General features: G+C 43.6%; 1 protein-coding gene across 6 annotated transcripts in view; it reads right to left on the bottom strand.

The window, feature by feature from the left end:
- Nucleotides 1–1,052: 1,052 nt before the first annotated feature.
- Nucleotides 1,053–18,103, bottom strand: part of MLIP (muscular LMNA interacting protein) — an 80,572-nt gene continuing 63,521 nt past the window's right edge. For 3 of the 6 annotated variants that reach the window (XM_061622970.1, XM_061622966.1, XM_061622971.1), the window contains 6 exons: nucleotides 17,280–17,405; nucleotides 14,419–14,607; nucleotides 9,971–10,024; nucleotides 4,131–4,290; nucleotides 1,999–2,037; nucleotides 1,053–1,375 (listed from right to left, as the gene is read on the bottom strand). In XM_061622970.1, the coding sequence (XP_061478954.1) occupies nucleotides 4,132–4,290; nucleotides 9,971–10,024; nucleotides 14,419–14,607; nucleotides 17,280–17,405 (528 nt within the window). In that variant the 3' untranslated portion in view covers nucleotides 1,053–1,375; nucleotides 1,999–2,037; nucleotide 4,131. The remainder of the gene's footprint in view (nucleotides 1,376–1,998; nucleotides 2,038–4,130; nucleotides 4,291–9,970; nucleotides 10,025–14,418; nucleotides 14,608–17,279; nucleotides 17,406–18,103) is intronic. The other 3 variants (XM_061622969.1, XM_061622967.1, XM_061622968.1) reach the window with 3 other exon arrangements.

The following is an 18,103-nucleotide window of genomic DNA, read 5'->3' as shown; positions in this document are numbered from 1 at the left end:
GAAATCATCCATCTCAACCCCAAACCCATAACATACCAGTTACTGGAAACCATAGGAGGGGAGAATGCTCTTGCATGCAGGTCCTGCTTGTGGGCTTCCCATGGGCATCTGGCTGGCTACTGTGAGAACAAGATGCCATTGGCCTGATCCAGCAGGCTCTTCTTATGTCTTACCTGCATTCCTCACATGGATGGTCAAAGCAGTCTGTTTTGACTGTGCCAAACCTTCACCAGGTGTGGAGACAGAACAGAAGGTTACCTGTACTGCCTCTGCTGGACCCTTAAACCTTTGTCTTCTGGCTATGTGCCTGGAGGCCTTCATGTGTATTATTGGAAAGCAAGTTCCACTGACTTTAATAGAATGTGCTTTCATGTAACATTTAGGAACTGATCTATTAGAAGCAATTTGAAGTCGCAACTGTAGGAGGAAAAAACATTCTGATGGTAATCCTTGAGCCTGTTCAGCCATATTCCATCACAAAATGCCACCGGCCCCTCCCCTGCCATCAGTGCGCTGGAGTGAAGTCTTCTTCGTAATGCAGAACCCTGGTTGCTCAGGGTTCCGCACCAGAGGGGAAGCCTATGAAGAGAACAGCAACCTCCCTTCTACCAGTGTGTCCACCCAACATGTGAATAGCAGGGGTAGAGCTGGTGGGGATGTGATAGTGGTGGTGGGCCCAAGGTTAGCAGGCACAGCCTCTCTTGCCCCCTCACACAATTGTTAACTGAAGAAATGAGGGAGAATGCCAGAGTAGGGCTTTGGAGCACAAGACAAGTGCTCAACTATTAAACCCGTTATAGTGAATAATACAGATCTTTCATTTCAGCTCCAAGTTTTCTGACACTGTCAGGAAAAACAGTCCTTGTATGGAAGGAGGAAAATGTTGGGTATTTGAGTGAGCTTACAGCAGTTCTTGTGCGCTTACAGCAAAACCTGGAACCATCTTATAGGAATGGTGACTCTTAAATAGCAAGGAAGAAGATACTAAACAGAGTAACATGCTGGCAAGTGCTTCTGACTCGTATTCAGTAGATATGATTCACAAGAAATGCTTTACACAATATACAGTTCAACTTTATTTCATTTCAAAATGAAAGAATCTTTCGGTGTCATTTTCTTTGCAACATACATTAAACATTCATTAAACATTCATTTGACACTTTGAGAAGTTGTAGAGCAATTTCCCACAAATATTTCAGCATGTGCTCTTGCGCTGCCAAGTTCCCGATTATTTCCTGTGCACTGATACTTTACAGTGAGACAGGCCATTCTAAGTCGCAACATTCCTATTTACTTCAGCATGGATTTCATGCCAGCATTGCATCAGAATGGTAAGTAGCGTTCTTTGCAATTCACTTCTAATCCTAAATCATGTCTGGGGAAAAAGAAACAGACATGCATTAATATGGATGGCACAGAGTGAACTTTTACTCTATTTTCTCCCTTGATTGACGTTCAAATGTATAAATAATTAGAACTGGACTGATAGCTGTTTAATATTTTACTCAGCCAATAACATACAGATACATAGGATGTTTGTGATAAGGATGTTAAATACAGTACAAGAGCTGCAAATTGAAGGCAGAGTAACATTTTAATGTTAATTAAAGCATTGGAAAGTAGTGTAAATACATATTTACTACCCTGAAAATGTATGTCTAAGTGAAATGCAGTGACTGTATGTTCAAATCATTTCTGTCATTCATGCAGCATAATTCTCTCCATATATTTACTCAGACGCAAGTCCCATTGAATCACATGGGGCTTAATTCCATGTAAGAATGCACATTATCACAGCATTATATCTGTTTCCATCCTAAAATGGACATATTTCAGAGCATAACACAGACATGATTTTACAATAGCTGCACTGGTGACTTTGAGGATTAACAAATACTGCATGTCATGAAGTAATTAATATTATATTTCTTGTCATACTCATTTGACTTAGAACTGAAGCAAGGACAGTGATTAAATTAAAGGAGGAAAACGTAATACCTTTTCTAACTCCTAGACAGAACATCCCACAGTGGCAGCCTTGGTATAAAAGAGAAGACCACAAAAACACATCACTACACAATGCCTCATTAACATTGTGGAATTTATTGCTTTAAGATGCTACAATGGCTGCTGGGTTTTCACAAGGTTTAGACAATGACGTGGAGAGGTGGAGATTAGCCATGAAAAGCTCAATGTACATTCACACAACACATCTGTCAGGCACTAGGAAGTGACACCTGGGGATAGGTGTGTTGTTGTTTTTAATCATCACGCCCTACTTGTGAATCATTCTATAGCAGGGGACTGTCTCCTGTCAGAAGACAGAAAATGGAGCATGATGATCCCTATTCTCATCCAACACAACAGACTTTTTGCATGCTTATGAAATGGACTAGCACTTAATGCAATTGACATTGTAGGCTCAACATTTTCAGCAAGTACTAGCAAGGCTGTAATCATAAGCGCATTTTTTATGGAGTGGGATAGGTAAATATTCTTAGGGTCAGGCTGGGGGAAAAAACAATAATCTTTTACCCACCTGCTAGCTGCATATTGAGGCAAGCATTACTAGAAAAATGGTAGCTCCACTGAGTTCCCCAGACCATACTTCTGGTCCTGTGGGACCTGCCGTTACTGCATTATTCATTTCCCCACAGTTATTCCACAGCACTTATTGTCATGGGCAGGAGGAGTGGGGAGCTGTATAGTGCAATGATGTCAGGACACAAAATAAGTTGTATTACAGATTTAGGAACATTGGAAGCTGCCTTATACTGAGTCAGGCCATTGGTACACCTAACTCAGAATTGTCTACAGTGGCAATCCAGGGTTTCAGACAGGGATCTCTCCCTGGCCTATCTTTTATGGAAATATGCAGAGATACTCAGCATCTGAGCTGCATGTGTGCCAGTGTGTGTATTTACCTAAGTAGCAAGCTTTTACCCAGCATTGAGATCACTGAGACTTAAGACTTAGGAAAATAAGAAAAGCTACTTTATTTAGAGAAATACATAGTAGATAGGAAAGGCATACCTAGTGCTAACTACCTAACTAAGTTGGAGGTGCAGTGCCCAGACTTGGATATTGCCCTAGTGGCTCAGGAGAAACAGCAAAGACAAAGAGGTCTCCTCTGTCGTGAGACAGTAGAAAAAGAAAACAAAAGAAGGAGGGGCAGGTCAGCTTCCCTGAGCATATCAGTTTACAATGGAAGGAAGTTAGAAGTTAGGTAGAGAAGAGCACAGGTAAAGGTAGCCAGCTGGAGGACCCTAACTCTATCTTCCTTCTGGAATACACACAAAAGAACCCAAAGAGGAGTTGTTCTTGCCCCACTTCCAACACAATCTGGAGATGCCAGGGATTGAACCTGGGACCTTCTGCATGCAAAACAGATGCTCTACCACTGAGCTATAGAGCTCTCCTTGGAGGGAGAACTGAACCTGGGGCTGCCATTTTGGTGACAGCTCTGTATTTTCTGTCATGGCGCAGTCTCCCCTAGAAGTTATAACTGAAGCAATTCATCTATAATAACTTAATTTGCCTTAACCAATAGAGGAAAGTTGTCCAGAGTGCAAGAATGTTCACATGGATAAATAATGATCTCTTACTGGCTTCAGTAGAGCATGTCTACAATGCTGTGTTGTTAATGTCACATGGAATAACCAACTGTGACGATGTCCCTTTTTGTGAATAAAGGATATTATTTTAAACAGAATGCAAGACAACCCATAATTATTTTAGAGATCCTGGAGGTTAAAGATTGATGCATTAATCCATTGATGAGAACCTAAGAGGTCTTTAAAACACAATTCCTACAACTCCACCTGAAAGCTCACCAAGGTTTTCATTCTGAGATAATGACAGTATGAGGCCATCGAGAGCTTTTATGCTTTGAACAATTATGCTCATAAAAGGGTCAGATACAGAACACTTTGTTACTGAATGGCAATTATGCTTTCGTTCATGCATTTTAAATATGGCATACTAAAGATCTGTTTTTCAGAGCCCAGCAGGCAAATGGTGTGGTCCAATCAGGCCAGTAGCCAGGGTCCAGAGTAGGCAAGCAAGGAACTAAAGGGTCAGAGGCAGATGGTCTACGATGAGTTGGTCAAATAAATAAATAAATAAGATACCTCAGCTAGCTTTTGCAAAAACGTTCCCAAGGTCTCCTCTGAGTAGACAGTGAACTTTGCTGTGAGAGGTTCCATTGTCTGGAAAGTTTCCTTTGCTTTGATCTTTGTTTTCCTGGTAGGCTGGCAAATCTGGCTGTTTTTTTACTCTAGCAGAACAAAGCTGTAAAAATTTTCATTTTAGAGAGGATATTGTTATTTTGAATGCAACACAGAAACTTTTGGTGTGCTTGCTTTTTGAGAAAACAAAAAACAATAAAGGAAATCTAGCTTTCAGAAATGAATTTGGGAAAGAATGGAATAAAGGCTGAATTCTAGGACACATTTCACCCCTTCTGCTCCCCAGCCCTGGTGGAGGAGGTTAGGGAGGCTAGTTCAGAGGTGAAACAGATGCCAACCGTGGCATGACAAAGGAGGGAGGGAGGAGAATGAAAGGGGTGGGGTGTGGGAAGCCACAGTCACCACTGTAGAAGTGCATGGTTGCTGAATGGATAATGGCCCTGCTAACATCAGCATCCTGTGCCCACTTTGGGCCAACTCTCCACTCAGCAACCACAGTGTGGGATGCAGCATCCCCTTACCTCTATACAAAGGTACAAGCAGGATTCCTCTCTATTTTATTCATTCATTTCATTTCTACAGAGGTGGGCAAGTGAATGAGTGACCCAAGGTGGTGACAATGCTGTAGGCCCATAGTGAGCGAAAGGCTTGGCAAGTGAGGTGGAGGTGGCTGGGCAGCCCAGGTGAGCCATGGAGGAACAGTCAGAACAGGCTGGATCAGCTACTCCTGTGTGGCTTGCCTCAGGTGGTCTCTTCCCTCCTTCTCACAGGAGAAGGTGTAAAGGGGTAGCAGGAGGATTGGTGACCTGAGGTGGGGAGAGGAGAGGAGGAAGGTTGGCAACATGTAAGGGGAAGAGGAGTAGGCTTGGCCAGGTCTAAGGGGAGGGGAAGTCTGGCAACGCCTGGAAGCACTGGGGGTTTTTGGCAAGGGGTGGGGTATGTGGGATTGGCATTCCTAGGGTTAGGTAGGGTGAGTAAGTGAAGCGAGAAGGGGTGGCAACCCCTAGTAAATAAATAAAAGGATGTGGTACAAATAACAAAAATACCCATGAGACAGGGAGTTTGACAGGATTATCATATAGTTGGTCGCTCAACAACGTGATTTTAATCATAACTAAGTGATTTAGAAGTCTGTGTATCTACAACTTGTTAACAGTTATTAATAGCACCATTCATGTGTATAGTGCTTGACAGAGTAAAAACAAAAGGTTTTCTGTCCTGACAAGTTTAGAGTCTAAAATTTGACACTAGGTAATGTGAGGAACATGAGGAAGTTGGAGATGAGGTGATAGGGGAAAGAATCTTTGTATACCCTTAAATATAGAATAAAGCCTTTCATATAGATTCTAGTGGTTTATGCCATGGGTTAGGAATCTGTGGCCTTCCAGAAGTTGTCAAACTCCTATCATCCCAGACTATTAGTGAAGCTAGCTAGGGCTGATGACAACTGTCGTCCAACAAATACTGGAGGCCACAGGTTCCTTGCCCCTAGTGTATATCCTGAGTTTCCATTTCTCATGTCACAAAGAACAAGCTGAGAGCATGAGCTGAAAAAGTGCTGGGGTGTGATGGTCAAAGCCACAGTCCATCATATATTGGACCCGTCATCCTCTGAGGTGACAGAATTCCACAGGAGGACTAAGAAAACAAATCCATTCAGAAAATAAGCTGAAGGGAGAGGATCTTTAGTAAGGAAGGAAGGAAGGAAAATAATCCATCCGTCTAAATTTCACAATCTAATCCTGATGAACCTTCAAGTTTTTCTCCACATGGTACATGAATTGCAGTAAGTCAAAGAAGTCTCAGGAATGTGGCAGTGATTCATTTCTTGGTCTGCTGAAATAACATTTGAGATATTTTTAAGATAGAGAACCCACTACCAGCCCTCTTCTACCAGAGTTCTGGAGGCTTCTGCTGGTGTGTGTCTGTGACACTACAACATCCCAAGCAAGTGCCTAGGAGCTTGAGCTATGGACTAAAACTCTGAATTATAATGCTAGTGAAGATGCTCCCTGGATCATCCTGATCAGATGGTATCTGCAGGAGGCCCTCACCTGCAGAGCGTAGTGAAAAATTTGGTACTAAATCGGGAGGAATTCTAGCACATCCGTAGTGCTGCAAGAGTTACTCCCTGAAATTTTTTTTTTAATTTTGTACTGGCCATATCAGGATAAGCTCTCAAACTTGTTTTTTCATTGCAACAATGAAACTTGGCAACATATAAGCTCTTTCCAAACATCATCGCAGAGTTAAATGAGAGCTTTTTTTGGGGGGGGAGAAGCAGGATCATGGTGTCAGGTGCCTCCCTCAGCCAGGTGCATACAGGGGCTCCCTACATATAATGGTGGCAGGTCAGGAGAGGCACCTGCTGTCACAATGCCACTTCACCAATCCCATTCATTTATTTAGTCCCCATCATCTGAAAAGGGTCCTGAAGTTAGAGCCAGTAGACTATCCTCCTGGGCATATGCAATATTTCCACTGCCACTGATATATACAACCTGCCCTCGTATATTTGGGATTAGGGACTCTAATTTGAAACTCTTGCACATCCCATTGTTTCCCAGTTAACTACATCCTCAACTGCCCCCTGTCCTCCTTTGGTTTGTCAAGGAGGTTGAACATACTCCCGTGTGGCAAAGCTTAACTAACCTCTGGCTGATGAGGTCCAGGAAATCAAACTCCCCTCCCCCACTCCATTAAGAAAACAAGACTCAGGGCTGTCACTTTAACTGAGATAGGATAAGAGAGAAGAGGGAAGATCATTGCCTGGAGACCCAAGGTGATTTCCCTAAAGGTTAATTAATTAGTAATGCATTCATGAGTGTCCTGTTTCACACATATTACACAGCTTCTAAAGGAAGTGTGCTGGCCATCAATAAGCTACTGACTGTCATGGGCCTTGTGCAGAGTTTCTGGAGTGCTCAGGAGGAGGAGGGAGAAGTCTGGGATCCTGGGGAGGGACCCAGAGGGCTGCAGCGAGAGAAGGCTGAAACAGGAGAAGCCTTCAGTGCTTTAGACACTGACAGCTCTGCCCCTGTAGTTCCAGTTACAACTGGACAAATGCTGTATGACCGTGTGCCAGCACCATTCCCTCCCCTCAAACCTCCCTCATTGCCTGGAGCACCGCCACGTGTGCCCTATCTCCAGGAGAAGATATCAAAGGCTCAACCAAAGGCAGTGTCTGAGGAAGATCTCGAAGTGCTGCCACCATCACCAAGGATGCATAGGCAGATGCGCAGGTTCTTACAGACAGCACTGGCTTTTCCATTTGTTTGTTTGTTTGTTTGTTATTTAATTTATTATTATTATTATTTATTTAATATGTATCCCACCCTTCCTCCTGGCAGGAGCCCAGGGCAGCAAACAAGGCACTAAAAACACTGTAAAACATCATAAAAACAAATCTTAAAATACATTAAGACAAAACAGTGTTAAAAACATTTTAAAAACTTTTTTTAAAGGGTTAAAAACATTATTAAAAAACATATTAAGCAATTCTGACACAGATGCAGACTGGGATAGCTCTCAACTTAAAAGTCTTGTTGAAAAAGAAAAGTCTTCAAAAGGCGCCGAAAAGATAGCAGTAGATGGAGCCTGCCTAATATTCAAAGGGAGGGAATTCCACAGGGTAGGTGCTGCCACACTAAAGGTCCGTTTCCTATATTGTACAGAATGAACCTCCTGATAAGATGGTATCTGCAGGAGGCCTCACCTGCAGAGCGTAGTGATCGACTGGGTATGTAAGGGATAAGACGGTCTTTCAGGTATCCTGGTCCCGAGCTGTATAGGACTTTATACACCAAAACTAGAACCTTGAACTTGACCCGGTAGCAAATGGCAGCCAGTGAAATTCTTTCAGTAGCGGGGTGACATATTGGCGATACCCTGCCCCAGTGAGCAATCTTGCCGCTGCATTTTGCACCAGCTGCAGCTTCTGGACCAACCTCAAGGGCAGCCCCATATAGAGTGCATTACAGTAATCCGGCCTGGAAGTTACCAGTGCGTGGACAACAGTGGTCAGATTATCCCGGTCCAGAAACGGCTGCAGCTGTCTCACCAGCCAAAGCTGGTAAAAGGCACTCCTAGCCACTGAGGTCACCTGAGCCTCTAGTGACAGAGATGGATCCAGGAGCACCCCCAGGCTACGGACCTGCTCTTTCGGAGGGAGTACGACCCCGTCCAAAGCAGGCAACTGACCAATTTTCTGAACTCGGAAGCCACCAACCCACAGCACCTCCATCTTGCTAGGATTCAGAGTCAGTTTATTGGCCCTCATCCAGGCAGCGGTCCAGGGCTTGCACGGCCTCTCCTGATTCAGATGTTATGGAGAACTAGAGCTGGGTATCATCAGCATACTGCTGACAACTCGCCCCAAAGCTCCTGATGACTGCTCCCAAGGGCTTCATATAGATGTTAAACAGCATGGTGGACAAGATGGTACTCTACGGCACCCCACAGCACAGCTGCCAGGGGCCCAAAAGACAGTCACCCAATGCTATTATCTGAGAACGACCCTGGAGATAGGATCGGAACCACTGTAAAACAGTGCCTCCAATACCCATCTCACCAAGTTGGCCCAGAAGGATACCATGGTCAATGGTATCAAAAGCCTCTGAGAGATCAAGAAAGAGTAACAGGGCTGCACTCCCCCTGTCCTTCTCCCGATAAAGGTCATCCATCCCATAACCAGGCCTGAACCCAGACTGGGATGGGTCAAGATAATCTGTTTCATCCAAGAGTACTTGTAGTTGCTGCGCCACAATATCCCACCCTTCCTCCTAGAAGGAGCCCAGGGTGGCAAACAAAAACACTAAAAACATTCTAAAACATTTTTAAAACAACAGACTTTAAAACATATTAAAACAAAGCATCTTTAAAAACACATTTAAACAGAACGTCTTTAAAAACATCTTTAAAAGTGGAGTGCTCGCTTATACAATCTTGTTCAGAGAAGTCTTCCCCACACAAATAGAGAGAGCCCACTGTGAGCCTCCTTGAGACCCTTTAAGTAGGTGAGTGTCTGCTTGCTGCAACAATGTCTTAGCTTAAGTAGTCACGCCTAGTTTTGCTGTGTACAAATGCAGAGTTCTGTGTAATCTGTAAACTGATCTATGAAACCCTCTAAACGGAGATTTCACATTAAATGTAATGGAGAAAAGCAGACTTGCGAGTCTGAATCTAACGGGGTTGGCCAGGACACTGACTGAAGTTGAAGCTTTAGATTTTAACCTATACAACAACTTTGTCCAGAATACCTGCCTTTCCCCCTATTGCCGTGTCCATTGCGCTCCCCTCTAAAGGCCCTCTTGGCTGTGCCACAATCTTGCTTAGCAGCAACCCAGGGGGAAGCCTTCTTTATGGCAGCCCCCTTCCTAGAATCAACTCCCCTTAGAGCTCCAAGAACTACCAACACGATGATATTTCAGCCCTTGTTAAAAACATACCTGTGCACTCAAGCCTTTCAGGGTGTTTATTGTAAGGAATTAAGGATATCCTTTGGGTTGTCAGTTGCATTTGACTTATGCTATTACGATTTTACTGTTTTATTGATTTCTCATCTGAACATGCACACTGCCTTGAGACGGACTGTAAGAGGAAGCACATGAATACTTTTATGAAGAAGTAAATTAAATAAAGTTGATATGAACCTGTCAGATAAAATGGCCTTTGTCACCTGTATTTCTCCTGATTTTTATTTTACATTGCATCCACAAGAGCAAACCTGAGTAAGCACTTATAACCTTGCATGCATTTAGAAATGGAAAGTTCTGTGCCATTACCTCTTTGGAGCTGAGTGCTTCATTTTCTGGAATGGGCACTATTGGATGAGTGGGCTGCAAAGAAAGGAAATGTCAAGAACATTACAAAGCAGTCACTGTGATGCTACCTAATGACATATCATGAGAAACATGTGGCATATTGTAAATGGGAAACCAACACACTGAAGATAAAAGAGGGAATGGGAATAGGGGGCACTGTTTTGCGGTGGTTCCGTTCCTATCTCTCAGACAGGCATCAACGAGTAGCACTGGGAGATGAGGTTTCAGACCCTTGGCCTCTCAATTGTGGTGTGCCACAGGGATCTATCCTCTCCCCGATGCTATTTAACATCTATGTAAAGCCGCTGGGAGCCATCATCAGGAGATTTGGGTTGCAGTGTCACCAATATGCGGATGACACTCAGCTCTATCTCTCGTTTAAGTCCTTACCAGAGATGGCTGTGGATACCATTTCCAAGTGCCTGAAGTCCGTAAGTGAATGGATGGGAGGTAATAGGCTGAAGCTGAACCCTGACAAGACCGAGGTGCTGCTAGTGGGAGACAAGAGAAGGCTAGGAGATATAGACTTGGTGTTTAATGGGGTAAGACTACCCCTGAGGGACCAGGTCCGCAGCCTCGGAGTCATTCTTGACTCCCAGCTGTCCATGGAGGCTCAGGTTTTGGCAGTGAGCCGGGCAGCTTGGTATCAATTACATCTTATACAGAGGCTGCGACCCTACCTTCCTGTCCATCTGCTTCCACGGGTGGTACATGCCCTGGTCTCCTCTCGCTTAGACTACTGTAATGCGCTCTACGTTGGGTTACCCTTGAAAACGGTCCGGAAATTACAGCTGGTGCAGAATGCAGCGGCACGTTTGATCAAGAACTGCCGTCGCCGGGATCACATCACTCCGGTGTTAGAAGACCTACACTGGTTACCAGTTGTCTACCGGGCCCAATTCAAGGTGTTGATACTTACCTTTAAAGCCCTAAATGGTTTTGGCCCAGTTTATCTGAAGGAGCGCCTCCAGCATCACCAAATATGCCGCCTGACAAGATCAGCCTCACAAGACCTTCTCTCGGTCCCACCAGTTAAAACAGCTAGGTTGGTGCGGACCAGAGAGAGGGCATTTTCGATTGTGGCCCCCACCCTTTGGAATTTCCTGCCCTATGGCCTTCGACATGCCCCCTCCCTGCCAAGTTTTCGCCGAGCCTTAAAAACCTGGCTATTCAGGCAGGCATACAAAATTCCTGGGCTGGACTAATTGTATTGTGATACAGTTGTGGATGGTTTTGATTAATTACAGTTTGAGGTTATGACTATGTTGTATTTTATATGTTGTATTTTATCTTATTGTTGTACGTCGCCTAGAATGGCCGTTGAGTCGGCCAGATAGGCAACTCAAAAATAAAATTTTTTTATTATTATTATTATAAATGTTCGGGTTTTGCAAAGAGGTCTGCTCATGATCTCCCTATGACAATCTGATATCCGGGAAACTTCTCTGACTGCATTATTAACAACATGCCCATTATTAATACAGACATGTGCAGATTTGTATAATCCAAAGAATGGGGAAGTGTGTCTGCAGTGCATCATAATGTGCTCTGTTTACAAAATCCCCATCAATGATGATGGTGGGCAAGGCTCCAAATTGTGTGTGTGTGTGTGTGTAGGTGAGTTTCCTTCTTACTGCAACACTAGTCTTAAGAGAAGTCCTTCACTTTCCCCATAGAATTAAATGCACTCATGGATACTTCTGGAATATGGGGGCTAAAATAGTTCCCTGTCTCTGGTGACCCCAGCCAAGAAGAGTTAAGCCTGCTCCTATCTGCATAACCCTGGAGAGCACTAGCTGTGTAGTAACTGTCACTAGCTTAGATAAATTTAAAAGGGAATTACTGCAGATCTGCCCATCAGTTTATAGCAGCCTACCCCAGCCTTGGATCCTGGATTTTGTTGAACACCAGCTTTCATCAGCTCCAGCCAGCATTATCAATGATCAGGGATGATAGGAGCTGGAATTCAGTAACATTTGAAGGGCCCAAGGGTGGTGAAGAGTGCTCTGCAGCTATTAGTCATGATGGCTTTACAGAAACTCTGTATTCAGAGGCAATGTCTGCTGAATGCCAATAGATGGGAAGGAAGGGTAACATGGTGCAGAGCTATCACCTTCATGCCGTCCTTTTGGGCTTTCCCAGAACCATCCGTTTGGCTACTGCTGGAAAAGGGATGCTGATCTAGATGACCTTTAGTTGCAATTCCCCTGAAAAATGCAACCCCATTTTCAGAAAACTCCACCATTAAATGTTTAGCCTCTGCTCACTTCCAGACAATCTGTTTATTGAGCACTCAGCCTCATTTGCGCGCAGAGAGGTTAGATGATGGGCTTATCCAAATGAAGCGGGATAATCCACCGTTTCCATATCCGGTTTGTCAGCTGATAGGCCTCACTTTTTGCCTTTTTGTTCGCTGTTTCCCAATGAAAATACTGGGCTGCAGAATCCCCAACAGGTGAATATGTGAGCCAGCCTTCAGACTGTAAACTCAGAGCTTAATATTTCAGCCATGTCAAGGGTTTAGTGACCAACCAAGGCCATTTATCCCATTGCTGTCAAGGTCTGGTTTGAAGCAGCTCTAATACAAAAGAGTGCTGCTGTTTTACTGTCAACTTGAAATAAAATATGGAAGGCATAAAAGGATCCTATTTTTTTTTTTGCAAGGGTAAGCTCACTTGGGAGGTTTTATTTTTTTTTATTTTAAAAAATCTTTTGGAGTCAGTAATTGCTTTTTTCAAAAGCAGTTGAAAATTCCTGTAGGCATTTAGTTTGAGCAGGTGTGTTATGTTTAAGGAATGTTGCAGGTCAGTTTGCTCAGTGAATCTCGCTCTCTAGTGGTAGAATAAACACAGTGCAATGTAAAACCTATCTGGTTAATTCAGACATCACAAGAGACAACAGAAGATTCATCTAAAATACAGCTAATATTAGAATGCAAGATAGTGACTAAGATAACGCCTGGCCATCTTTTAAAATAGTGCTGAAAAGAGGCAATACTTTCTAAACATACCTAAATCTAATCAAAGTTCAAGATGAGATGTTAATAAAATTGAATTCTGCAACTGTTAGCTCTGTAATGCTGGAATATGTAAAGCATCTCAAAATAGCCAGGTTGGAATCAAGAGAAAGTTAGACACATTTGTGGCCTGTGAATTAAAAAGGACATAAGTACACCCAACCTTTTGTGGATCAATCCCATAATTTTTAATCTTGGCCTATGCAATTAAGCATTGGACCTAGTATTGAAACTGTTCAAATTATGCTCTCTGCAAAGATGCCACTGGAAATAGAATGTCCACGCTAAATTCTTCTTCCACCCCATAATATTTGGCAATATTCCACACATGATGTGGCATCATAATATTTATTTATTTATTGTACTTATATACCGCCCCATAGCCGAAGCTCTCTGGGCAGTTTACAGTAACTAAAAACATTAAAACAAATATACAAATTTAAAACACATCTTTTAAAAACAATTTAAAACCATTTTAAAACACATGCTAAAATGCCTGGGAGAAGAGGAAAGTCTTGACCTGGCGCTGAAAAGATAACAGTGTGGGCACCAGGCACACTTTGTCAGGGAGATCATTCCATAATATTGTGCCCCCCCCTGTAATCCACATCAGTGTCTGCCAACGCCCCAAAGTGGGAAAGTGAAATTCACTAGATGGCGATGCTTCTGTGGTGACATTCCTAAATGTTACAGAGATGGTTTTAATGTTGTTCCAAAGGCATTACTTCACTAGTCTATTGTGAGGATGAACAAGGACCTTGTTTATTAGAAACCACACACATCCTATTGAAGTCAGACAGAATCCTTTCCAAGTAAGTGGCCTTCTGTGCTTAGAAGTGCTATTTGTTTGGAACTGCCCTGTGTTTGTTGTGGGCCATTCAGGAAATGCCTCTGCATACCAGCTGCTGGGGAACAATAGCAGGAGAGGCTACCCTGCTGGTGGGCTTCCCATAGGCATCTGGTTGGTGAATGGCAACCTGGACCATATAGGCCTTTCCTCTGATCCAGTAGGGCTCCTCTTAAGTTCTTATGAAACTGTATGGCCATAGGGCAGTACACAAATATAGGGTTGTATACAATGTAGCACTGTGTAAGTGTCCCATCAACACCAGGATTCCCATTTGCATAACGGGACTTCCTCCCCTCTCCTCTCCCTTGCACATCCTAAATCTGTTCTAGGGGTTCCTCTAACCCTCTGGAGTAGATCTGAGGAGGGGATGGGGAGAGTAGTGTGGAGGTCCCACTGTGCACGTGGAAATCCTTGCGCTGATGGGACACGTTAGTTGATTACCACCCATAGTAAATGGGTTTATTTGTCTTCAGAATGACTATCTCAGAAAGATTTACCCTTTGTTTTAACACAACAATAATATCAGGAAGAGATATTTCTCACCTTGTTATACAAAGTATTGCGATGGAAAGGACTATAAGAACTGTCATGGATGTCTCCAAAGATGGAACCCAAATGATTGAATGGTCCAGGAGTTAGCAAATCAGCATGAGAGACAGCCTGTGGGTGTGATGGGGACTTAGTAGAAGGGCTCAGTTTAGTGTGAAAAAAAGGATGGAAAAGAGATGGATCCTGAAAGAAAGAGAAGCAGACAAAGAGACTGGTTAATGGACAACATAAGAGGTCCAGAGGGGAAGCCCAGTTTGCTTGAACTCCATAAAATGAATAATGAATTTGTTATTTCTGTATGAATTTGTAGATGTTAATATGGTTACTGTAGCATGATTATGTAGCTACTGGGCCACAATTTATTATAATATGAAAGAAGGGCTTCTCGGTAAAGAATCCACTACGTTTTCTCATTTGAGCGGACACAATTGTTACTAAGTTATTTCAAGAAAAATGGTTAATGCAGCCTTGCAAAGGATAGCTGGTGAATGTCTCATTTGTTTCGTCTGTTAGGCATGAAGACTGTGAGCCTCTGTTTTGCAGTTCAAACCCGGCAACTTCCATACATTCACCTTTCGATAACGGCTGGAATGAAAGCTGCAAATACCGCAGAATGTTGGGGGAAGAAGCTGTCTCAGAGGTTGCCACTGACTGATCATGGTTTGGTACCTCTTCATTCTCACAGTCTCTTTCTCTCTTTTTATTTTGAAGACATATCCCACCTGAATGATCCTCAAGTAGCTTACAGCAGATTGCAATGATCCTCCACTCCCTGCAGCAAAAAACCTTCCGTAAACCCAGCAGCCCTTAGTCCTCTGGCTGATGGATGGGACCAGAATGTGCACTTCAGCAGTCTCAGAGCAACAGGCAGATGGGAGCAGAGTGTTCTTTCTGATGGGGAGGGGAGAAGTAAGCTCTTAGCAGCTTCTCCTCCTCTGGGCCAGGTTAGCCTTCCCCTTGCCATGATGCTCCCATTGAAATGCAAGGGTGCAATTTCCCAATGGCCATTGGCCTCTTTATTCTGTAACCTCAGCCTGTCCGACCCAGTTAAGTGTGCTTAAACCCACTGATTCAATGGATTACGCATACCTAATACTGAGGTGCATTGTGGGCACTATGTAGAATAGGGGTGGGTTTTTTTCATTCCATTTTACTCATGAGTGTCTATACCTACCAGCTTTCAAGGCCATTTCATGCCTCTGATGAAGATGCCTACAAAAGCTCAAGCCATAATAAATCATTTGTTAAGGTGCCATGGAATTCTATGTCATTTTGGCTACAATAAAAGAAAGATATATTGATGTTTCATTTGTGACCATCCCACATCCCTTTGTCTTTTAGCAGGGATAGGGAAAATGTGGCCCTCCAAATCTTGTTGGATTACAGCTCCTATCATTCCTGATCATTGACCATGCTGACTGAGACTAGTGGAAGTTGGAGTCCAACAACATCTGAAGGGCCACAGGTTACCCAACCCTGTTTAAGCCTCACCATTGTTTCTCTTAGGAGTACAAAGGATTATATCAGACTTTTTTTAAAAAAAAGAACATAAGAAGAGCCCTGCTGGGTCAAGCCAATGGCCCGTCCACTTCACCGTCCTGTTCGCACAGTGGCCAATCAGACATCTATGGGAAGCCCGCAAGCAGGACCTGAATGAAAAAACACTCTCCCCTCCTGCAGTTTCCAGTGACCAGACTAGTCCATTACATCACTCCATTGACTTATTAATTAATTTGCCACATTTATATCTTCCTTGTCCTTTCTTCAAGGAGCTTAATGTAGCATATAGGAATATGTTATCCTCCCAGCACCCCTGTGAGCCTGGTTAGTCTGAGACATAGTGAATACTTTTCCCAGAGTCATGCACGAGCCTGGTAGCTGAGAGGGGTTTCGAACCCAAGTCTCCCATTGTTACCAGCCCATTTGTATTGCCAACTGACTGCAAGACATCTCTATGTACATCGAGGAGATTTAGGGTGGCATGCTTCATTCTCTTGTCCCTTCTCCTGTTCCACACACACACCCTGCTCTTCGGCCAGTTGGGCTCGTTGTGCAGGCTTGCTCAAAGCAGACTTTCTCATACAGTACAGAAGCCTGAGAACATAACACAGGTGAGGTAAGAAAGGCTCCTAATCAGACAGAACAGACAGGGAGGATGTTTTTCATATGCACTGACAAGCCATGGGAACACAGTCTCCCAGCTGTATTCCCAGGCTGAACTGACAGCAAAATTCTAAAACACTGACCCAACAGAAGGAATAAACAAAAAACAGTAACATGAGATCCAAGTAAACATAAGCATCTCACAGGTAGAACTAAAGTCACAAGGTGCAAAGCTGCACCCAGGTCTGGTGGCTTTCTTTTGGTATAAAAGGAGGTCCCCAAGTCCTGCTTGAAGAGCTTCTTTAGGCATTGAACAGCTGGGCTTTCTCCTCACCGCTGACATCGGAGCTCCTAGTAAACTCAGAAGGAGAGGGTGTGAGAAAGGAATTGCTTTTAACTGCTTGCCTACTTCTGTCATAAACTTCAGTTGCTCTCATGAAAAGCTTTGTAACCCTTTCTTCCCTGGGTCTTTTATTGCCTCAGAATTACAAACCCTGTAATCTTTTGCCCTTTGGCAAAACACCATGACATGGAAGTGGGGAAGAAACACGCGGCGCAATGACAGCAGCATGGGTAGGTCAGCTGTATTAGACATTATGGGGGAGGGGAGGAGGATTTGGTCCACGGCTGCTTGTTATTTGTGCCATAAAAGATGTCAGCCGGCGCATTTAAGATAAATTCAGCTACAGCATGCCAGTAAGAAAAGAAAATCTGAGAACCGATGTTGAATTAGGAGGAGAAAGAAACTTTACCTGATCAGTTTGGGGATCACTGGTTCCTTCCAGGTACTTTCTGAACGGGTTTGGTTGGATGGGCTCCTCTTCTTTTATTATTATTTTTGCTTTCACTATTGTTGGGCGGATGACACCAGGCTTTGTCTAGTTTTCAGGGGAAAGCAGAAAAAAAAGATATATTTGCCTCTAAATTAAAAAGCACGGAAAACTACTTTTATTGTTCGATATTAACTTTCCGGTCTTACGTGATTATACAGATACATTCATTCCTTGCATTGAACATCCCTTCTTGTCTAATCCAAGGATTGTTAATAAAAGGGGAACTGTGGCACTCATCCACTTGTTTGTGCTCATGGCTCCTAGAGAAGGAGTCCTCATACTTTGAACATCACAGTGTACAATAAAGCCTTCTTGCAACAGGAAGCGCCAGTGTCTGCCCTCCCCCTTTTTTTTGGCTTTGTTCATTTGAGGCGGTCCTGTTCCCCCATTTCTCTTACATACCTTTCAACTCCGCAGCCAGCTAGCACTGCAAGAAAACAGTCAGGCCTGGCATCAGAGACTTGCAGGCAGCCTCCAGAGGCCCCCTGCTTACCCTACTACCCACCCCCTGCTGCTCCTCCCAGTGCTGGAGCTTGGGTGGCTGTGCCTGGAGTAGGGATGGAAGGATCTGTCAATTTCGGTTCTCTTGGTTTCTCGTTTTTCTAATCTCAAATTCTGTTCTCCACATTTCTGCAGCAATTGGTGTTTTTTTTTTTTAAAAAAAATCTTCATGAAAATTCTTCAGCAGTTCAGTGCAAATTGCTCCTAATAAATACATTTTTGTATGTAGCTTTGACTAGTGT

Source organism: Rhineura floridana, chromosome 4, assembly GCF_030035675.1.
Source record: "Rhineura floridana isolate rRhiFlo1 chromosome 4, rRhiFlo1.hap2, whole genome shotgun sequence".
Classification (NCBI taxonomy): domain Eukaryota; kingdom Metazoa; phylum Chordata; class Lepidosauria; order Squamata; family Rhineuridae; genus Rhineura; species Rhineura floridana.
The sequence above is the reverse complement of the archived record's forward strand: the minus strand, read 5'-3'. Positions and strand labels throughout refer to the sequence as shown.